Here is a 9,568-nt window from a genome sequence, read left to right as displayed (position 1 = left end):
ATGAATAATCTCATTAATCTTTCCGATTGGAAAACCATACAAGAAAGATTGTAATACTATAAAATGATAATCTCTTAAACTAGAGGAGTGACTGACCCACCTTTGTAAATCATCCTAACTACGCCCATGTCAATAAATAAAACATCATTTTATTTTTATATTTCAGGATGACCTCTCTGTATGGGAATAGTGGGGATACAAATCTTTATACATACAGATTCCACATGGCCGTTAATTATTTGAACGCATTAGGTCATAGGTTATACACATCCGCACAAAAAGGGCCTATTCATTTCAATATCGATGTGTTTATTATTAAAAAATGTTACAACAAATTTTTGAACCAACACCAGATTCAACGTCAGCTTCAAATTGTTATACGACACCATTTTCGGTAAAAGATATCTTAAACATTGATCAAACTACGGATACAGAAGCCGAAGAATTTATTCATAATAATATGACATACCGTTGTGATAATGACAACGAGAATGGATATTATTCATGGCAGCAAGCACAACAATATGGGACCAATATTATGGATCAAACAGCTCCATATCAATTTGCCACCCATATGCCTTACGATCCATATTTTCCAACGAATTATAACGGTTATTATTATCAACAAACTGTTCCATCAATGGATTCATCATCGAAAAATTCTGGTTCAGAATTAGGCTTAATGGATATTAGTGATTCTGTGCATCAAAAAGTGATAAATAGTGATAATACGATAATGAACGGTAACGATTTTATGAGTACGCCAGGAAGTAATTGTTTAACAACGTCATCGCATGTTCAACAATTGAGTACGTTATGTTTGCCGTTTACTTCAACACCGGAAAAACGTGGAAATAGTGCGGAAAGTCTTGTGGAACAATATCGAACTGGTGATGTACAAGAATGTGTAACGGGAAGTCGACTTGATAGTCCAAGTATGTTGTGATAACATTTTTAGTTTATCAAATTTATTTGCTTTTCGTCTTAGAACTTCAAGCGCAAAATTTTTCCGTCTGCATCTCCGGTTGCAACCCAATTTTTAATATCATTAACTAGTTCTCGATTGTGAAGGAATATTTTGAAGTGTTTGAATTTCTATATTTCAAATTTTATAAAGATTTCCCTGCCTTGGTTTTAATAATGATAATTAACTTCAACACGAAGGGCAAAAATTTACTGTTTATTTTTTTGATTTAGCACTTCGAAACACACTTTTACGTAGAAAGTTTGAAAATGAAACGGTTTAATACACCCGAAAACATTTCATAGATGTTTAATTAAATTACAGCCAGAACCTTTCAAAAGAATACAGTTGTATTTCGGCTTAAACAAACCCAAGTTTTGCATTCTTAATTAATCGCCACTTTTTTTCAACTTTCGATTTTCTTTTACATGTAAAATTATGTCAAAGTAGATAGCCAGGAAAAGATTTCTGAATCAAAAATGTTTCCTTTTGAAATGACAAGAAAAATTTCTTTAATTTTGAACCTAGAAATGAAGACAGATTTCAGTCATAAAAATTTGGTTAAATCTAACTCTCACAGAAAGAAATACTTTTCTACAAAAATTAAAATTTATCTTCGAAGCGTTGTTGTGATTGAAATACGATTAGCAAATTTTATTCCAAAAAGATCCAAAATTACTTTAACATGAATATTAATTCCGAAAAGATTGAATTATAAATAAACAAGGAAACAAGTTTCTTGAAGCCTATATTTTAAGCTAAATTTCTAATTTTATTTTATTAAAATTTTTTTTACTTTTCTTTCAGAAAATCATGTAACCAGTTCCAAAACAGAATTACGTAAAAATGGACGACAACGTTGCAAACGAAAACCACGAATATTATTTACACAAGCTCAAGTGTACGAATTGGAACGTCGATTTAAGCAACAACGATATTTATCCGCACCAGAGCGAGAACAAATGGCTGTCACATTAAAATTAACATCGACGCAAGTGAAAATATGGTTTCAAAATCGTCGTTATAAAAATAAACGATTACGTTTACAAAGTAGTCATGATTTGAATCAAAATAACAATAGTAAAAGTAATTCCATGTCGAAAAGTCAACAAAAAGTGAAAGAAATTCCAAATAATGCAATTGTTACAAGTAGCACGAATATTAATACATTTGGAATGGAACAAACGCAATTTATTATGACACCCTATACACACAATTCGACGTCATCGTTCAATAATAGTAATAACAGCCAATATCATTCAGCGACGATAAATTCTCATCATCAGATCCCGACAGCGTGTTATGGTAGTTCAACAGATTCTTCATGTAATCGAATTTGGTAGCATAATTTTATAAAAACAATCGGAAAAGCTTTCGTATCAAGTAGGAGTGCATGACAGCAGAACGTTGATATCGAATTGGCCATATTACCCATAAAAATGTAAAACTAGACTTGGTACCATGGCAAAATTTGAAAGTGAAATTAAAAGTGATTAAAAAAGAAGAAGTTATAAGGCATGAAAGATTGAATTCAAAGTTTGCTCATCTCCTTTTAGCAAATCGAAATATGACGTCACTAATGGGTATATATCTATTGCATACTAGTAAGGATTTTTAAAGACCAACTTCACTTTTTGGCACGTCCAGTGAAATTTCTGTGCCTGAAGTGATTTAAAAAATTTTAGTCCGATCCCATATTATTACAAAATTAATATGTTTTGAGAACAATTGTATTTCCAAATAATATATTTTTTGTGGAAGCGCAAGGAAATATAGGAAATACATTTTAATATATTTTGTAATATAGGTCTTTCGTTCCAAACAGACACATGGGTATATAGACGAATGGTTCTATAACACGTCTTCGCTCATTTAAAAATTATTGCCCTGAGATGACTAATATTCACCGGGGTGTGTTAAGGTGTGTTAATTAGTGTACGATTAAGCCAGCACGGGAATCGTAGCAAAATTCTATCGAGGGTCAAATTCTATCAATGGAAATGCCGTTTTTGTTCCTTCTTTAGTCAACAAGTATTTCACCACTATTTTTAAACTTTCGTTAATCTAACACAACATGTCCTTATTATCGACACACTCGTCAAAAACTTTTTCGCTGGGTCCGCGGGGACTGTTGCATCTGCTACTCTTGCTATGTGACTTATCCGCTACTGCTGTCAATTAAAAATTATTTACTTAAGAATGCTGGACAATTTTCCAAAGAATCGATAGTAAAAAATGAATTGTAAAACTCAAAAAATTGAATAAATGTGTACAATAATTTTTTATGAAACTGTTATTGAAAAGACTATTTCTTGAATTCATCTTCTGAAAGATATACAGACTGAAATAAATTTTCTTTTAGAAATATGGTTGGGAAATTCTTCATAGTTGAAGTTTCAATACTTTTCAATTCATTTTTTTTTTCAGTATTTATTTTGGTTTCGATTTTCGATTTTATTAATAAATTTGTAAATAAAATTTTTATGATTGTAAATATTTTTGTATAAATTAATTTTAAATAAAAATTTTTAAACAAATCATTGGTCTGGGTAATAATCATTTTCTCAGATAATTAGTGATCACTCCTTATTATCCAAAAATATTCATTGAACTCAAAAATTAATATTTTTAATTAGATTAGGTTTAGGGAAAGTGATGATGTTAATTCAACTGAATCTATTCAAATATTTTAGACAGTGTACCAAAAATTGATTTAAACCAAAAAAAGTATTTCAGCTCAAAGCAGCCAAGATAAAATAAACAAAATATGTGGGTATTTAGCAAATTGGGTGTTTCTTATTTATTCGATCAGTTTGTGAAAGCTTTTCTTCTGTAAAAGCTGAACGCGCAATTGAAAATATCAAGGATTATTTGGAGGACCTTAAACTTTCACAAATAGTCTTGTATGAGTGACTCATAAGAAAAATTATATTCTACTTTTTAGTATAATAAAAGCTTGCTGTCTTAAAAAGTATTTTGTCTATTTAAATTTTTTATTTTAAACTAAAAAGCGTATGTATTATCAAATATGGTGGAAGCGATGTGAAAATCATAAAAATGCTTTTACACCAATTTATACATGAATGCAAAATTTCAGCTCAATTGGAAAGCGGAAAAAGGGTTAAATTAAACATAAAAAGGTTAAATTAACTTTAAAGGGTTAACAAACAAGAACCGAAATAATAGCTTGTATGAATGAATTTTACTTAAAAATATGGAATAAAATTTAGCTTTCTTTGCATTCTAGCTATTAGGCGCTCATATTGAGCCGACGATTTACCAAATAGTATATACAGAAATAAATCTCGATTAATTTTTCTTTGGGCTTTGAGATCATCAAAATTTCTTATACCGTAAAATGGTCAATTTTTATAAGCGTTCAAATAACAAATTGAAATGGAAGTAAAAGACTGAAGCATGAAATTTGCAGAATAAATGACAACTTAAATGTGTTATATTTCGGAGAATATTTTTTCCGTGAGTTAATCTAATAGGTAATCATCATTCACACAAAAATTTAAAAAAAGAAAAGAACTATTTTTGTTAAGGAAAGAAGCAAGCGTTAATCTATAAAAATTAATAGTGATTTTATTGTAATAAAATAAGAAAATTGATTGAATTTTAAATACCATTTACATTTTATTTTTATTAATAGCTGATTGAAGTACCGAGTAGCTTCAAAACTATGAAACGTGTAAGAATTCATTGCTCTAAAACATTTTATCGTATATATTGTCCACAATGCTAAAGCTTAAAATATCGACCAATTTTTAATTTAATTATTTTAAAGTACTACTAAATCAGACCAAATATGTAATCCTTCAAACGAGTCTTGAAGTTTTTCTTATACCTTATTTATGAAATAGGGTATAATAAGTTAGAGAAAGGTGTCAGAGAATAAAAAGTTTACCAAATTTGTAACGCTTAAAATTAATGATGCTACATACAATAATTAAGTATACGTGTTATGGTATAAAATCAAAGTAGTTTCCGTTTATCCACCCATCCGTCATCACGATAACTTAAAACCCAAAAAAAAAATATCGTGCTGAAATTTTGACGTAAAATGAGTCTAAGTTGGTTGTAGATTCGTAGGATCCATCTTGTAAATCGTAAAAAATAGAAGACAAATTTGAACATGATAAAGGTTCCTAATTTATTATATGTGAATAAACAACTATAGTTTTCGCGTGAGGGTCAAAATTAGGACAAACTTACGTTACTATATATTTAATTTCATATTAAACCCATCCGATACTAAAGAGATCAAAGAAGTCAATTTTCGTGAATTTTGTTTGCTTTAAATTTTTTTTCAAGGCAATTTCTGGTGAAAAAATGGTCAAAAATTTATTCTACAAATTTTTTTAAAAATCTTATCTTCTATTTATAAAAATAATGCAAGCACTAACATTCAACACTGTCTAAATAGGGTATTTCCACAATTTATTTATTCAATTGTTTATTTGCACCTTAAGAGTTTGAACCTTGAAAATGAAAAATTGTAGTTTTTTGTCATTGAAAATAATAAAATATTTTTAAGATACCAAAAGTTAAAAAAAAAAAAATTCTGCCAAATGATTTAAAGCACCTACGTATACGGAACGTAAAGCCAAATGAATATGTTACATAAGTATTAACAATAAGGTACATTTTGTACGTTTATTAAACGAACGCTATTAAAAAATGAGTAAAGATAAGAAAAATTAAATCATTTTATTCTATCAATAAATTAAAAATATAATTTAATGGTTCAACAGAAAAGCTTTTTAGGTTATCTACGAAGGCTAAAAGGTGATCTGGCGTTAAACAGAAGAGAGACCTGTATTATCCATAAATATATTTACTTATATTGAGTATCCCGTGTACGGTATCCGATATTTTCTCAAACAAAGACTCAAACAACATTATTTGTGGAAAATATGTGCAATTTTAAAATTATAATGAAAGTTTCTTTTCTCAAAATTTTTTTATTAAAAAATAAAAGCATTGGATAGATAATATAAGTAAGACATTTTTTATACGGGGATCAAACCCTTTTTATAGGGAAACTTTAGAAAAACTAATCTGTATACAGGTTGGATCATTTTGATCTATAATAGCTAATAGTTCGTTTTGTAGCTAGCCAATCAAAAAATAACCTAAACTCCTAAACGGTAAGAGATAGAGTAATACTTTCAGTTAGAAAGTTGAATCTCATAAAAAACGAACAATTTTTAATAGGAAACATTTTTTCGAAAATCTTCAGCTTTCGGAGGAAACATGACTTAAAAAAATGTCATTATTGCATTTAATCGAAAGAAAACTACGGAAGAATGCTCTAGCCAAAAGTTGTCAAAAGCAATAGAGGACATTCGTGTCTAGCTTTGACCCACAATTATCGATAACCTAAAGCGCATTTTCGTTCGATTAAACGTAATAATGGCATATTTTATGTTGAATTTCCTCCGAAAGGATCAAATTTCTAGTTTAAAGTGTTTTTTTATTGGTTTGTGGGGTTAACAATTATCATGACAATATAAATAATCTCTAGACAATTCTAAAAAGAAACAAACAATATCGTTTTATATTACTTAATAAGAAATAGAAAACATATACAAGTAAAATATATGCAATAGAACATACGTGACAGTTCTAGAATTTGCTAGAGTGTACGGTGATAATTACAAATAACATACATGAAATAGAACATACGTGACAGTTCTAGAATTTGTTAGACTGTTCGGTAACAATTAATTGTAACCATATAAACAGGTTAGTTATAAAACAAGCTATAAGCCATTATAGATTAAAATGACCCAGCTTGTATATCGAGTACATTTATATATTTTAACTCTAATGCCTTGCGCTTCCACCATTCTGCATTCTATGAATTTGAATGTATAGAAACAACATTTAAAATAATAAAATATTCTTGTAATCAATCAGATTATCAACTGGTTTTCTTTATTGTATATTAAAATTATGTTGTTAAAACATATGTAGATTATACTTACTTGCATGAACATTAATGAACCAATAGATACGTCAATTTATCATACAAGTAATGTTAGGTGAATAAATAATTTGAGAAAAAACAGACCTAACGAATCTATGCAATTCCACAGTACGTATTAGTTCATAGCCGTAGTTTTTATTGATTCTGTATTCCTGTTGACTTCATTATGATGAGCTGGAAAAATTTTTTTATTTGGGAAACTTCTTACAAATCGTTCCTTATACGAGACCCAAAAAGAAGAATATTAGCTTTTTTGATATTCGAAATAAAAAGGATAGGAAATCTTTTGTAATTAAAATTTTATAATAATAAATCATAAGTAAAAAATCCACAAATTTCTGGACTAAAACTTGGACTCTGGAAAATTTTTGAAGTGGCAGCCCTATTTGATAGGGGAAACGAAGATCTATTAGACGAAGAAAATAATCGTAAAAAATGAGTCATAGCAATCCTAGCGTTACAATGAATGCATGTTCTAGCACCAAACACTCATGATTCGAATGCTAATCTGAATACATCACAATTATACATATATTTTAACGCATCTATAACAAACTAACAATTATCGATTATTTAGATTATTTAGATTATTAATTAAATAATGATAATTGCAGATATATTTAGTATTCGTTTTCTAAGCATATGATATAGCTTTGAGGCATGAAGGGCACACCGCAAAAGCTCACACACCATCACCTCATTTTATACATTGTTGTATTAAGAGATAGTTCAATTAAATTGGTCTAATTCTTAATACAACAATGCAGCCATCCCGGACTGATCCTGTGTACAATTGGGTACAGTATATAGATTAGCATTGATTCCGCAGAACCATCAGACTCTTAAGTATTCGTTAAATTAAAACTTTTATTTATTCAAACGGTCTTGAACGTGTCACTTGTGCGAGGTGCTTAAAAAAATCAATTTGAGAATGGTTCTCGAATGAAACTGATAAAGACATCTATGGTTTCATTCATCAAATTAATTTAATATAAACAATGACCATTGGATTATTTTATAATCGTTATAAGTGATTAAAATAGCTGACTAATATGAAGGGGCCCATAGATGTATGACATTTATCCTTCTGAATTAGCAACTCATAGTGCACCAAGCAACCCAGGTATGGGAGAAGAAGTTTGAACACTAAGTCTGGAAACCAATTAACAATTAAATTTACATACATCGACGATATCATCATTTCAGTCTTCGATTAGATATCAGCTTAATCCCGAGTAGGACTAACCAAAAAGAAAAATTGTAACATCAACTGATGCTGACTGTTTTTTATGGGTCAAAGCAGCAAAAACAGGAACTTTCAAACCAAGACTAGATTTTATTATCTAGGACCACGCTTGAGAATAGGACATAGCAAACGTTAGATTACTGGATGTTACCTCAATCTCGGTTCCATGGTAAAGCTTGCAGACTGCACGGGTCCCAATCTCTTTGGTTTTCAACCCTATAAACACAGATCCTAAAGTGACCAATTATAATTTATTTATTAAACAAGGTAACCCAATATAAAGTAATAATTAAATAACATACTCGATAATCAATTACAATTGACGAAGGTATAGCTGTTAGGGTTATGGTCGGCGAACATAAACAAAATTTCTGACCGTCTATATACCTCTTTACGGAAATGCTATGTTACTTAAAATTGATGACTAATTTATGAAATATTGTCTCTTCAATTTACAAATCACGTTATTATATTTTGCATAGTATTGCCGCTTGCCCACATTCGAGAGTAACAGCTCTTTAGGAATTTTTTAGATTTTGAGCTGGATCGAAATTTCAAAGGTAGCAAATCTAAAAACGAAACCTGGGAAATTTTCTTCTTATTTAAAATTATTGGATGAAAGGCTTGATTTTTTTTTAATATGAAGTTGGACCAAGTCTAATCAATTCTGAAAATTTTAGAGGATGTTGTCCGATTATTTAAATAAAAAAATGACTTCAAAAGTAGACATATTTAACATTGGTTATATGGCAAAACGGTATTTGGATGATGTGTTTTCAACGATTTCTCCGAAACTTGACGATATAAGACGAAAAGTAAAAATAAATCGATATATGTAGTAATTATTTAACTTTCGATATTTTGAAAAACCATTCAGATATCGAAAAGTTTTATTCTTATTTTTCGTCTACATTCATGAAGTTATAAACAAAATTCCTTCAAAGTTGAAAATAAGTAGAAATAATTTCAACCACAAGTCTAAACTTATCTTGGCGCTCGGACCATGGGTCTGTTTAACCAAAAAAGTATTAAGTCGATTAACAATTTTTAGCGTAACATGAATGGATGTTCTAGCACCGCCCACTCATGTTTCCAATCGCTAATCTGTATACGCAATTATACCATGTATTTATCAAGTTTGATTTCAAAGTTTGCTAGTTAAGATGGTCAGTATGTGAAATGCATTCAAGCTCAATGGATGTTATGATATGAGGTCAAATGTTTGGTCTTTTGCTCTGATTTATAGTTTGATAGTATAGAAGAGTATTATGGTGTAATTTTAACTCTATTCATTTGCATCACTTCAAGCCATAAATACATTTCCCATATAACACTTGTTTGCCATTTTAGAGATGTTATCGAC

At 29.5% G+C, this 9,568-nt stretch overlaps 1 protein-coding gene across 1 annotated transcript; it reads left to right on the top strand.

The window, feature by feature from the left end:
* The first annotated feature begins 322 nt into the window (after positions 1–322).
* LOC123293943 (homeobox protein goosecoid) lies at positions 323–2,307 on the top strand. Its single transcript, XM_044874956.1, has 2 exons — positions 323–935; positions 1,772–2,307. The coding sequence occupies exons 1-2, from the start codon at positions 323–325 to the stop codon at positions 2,305–2,307; spliced, it is 1,149 nt and encodes a 382-aa protein (XP_044730891.1).
* The last annotated feature ends 7,261 nt before the right edge of the window (positions 2,308–9,568 follow it).

The sequence above is a fragment of the Chrysoperla carnea genome, chromosome 1 (assembly GCF_905475395.1).
Source record: "Chrysoperla carnea chromosome 1, inChrCarn1.1, whole genome shotgun sequence".
Taxonomy (NCBI): domain Eukaryota; kingdom Metazoa; phylum Arthropoda; class Insecta; order Neuroptera; family Chrysopidae; genus Chrysoperla; species Chrysoperla carnea.
Note: the sequence above shows the minus strand (reverse complement) of the source record. Positions and strands in the feature narration are given on the sequence as shown.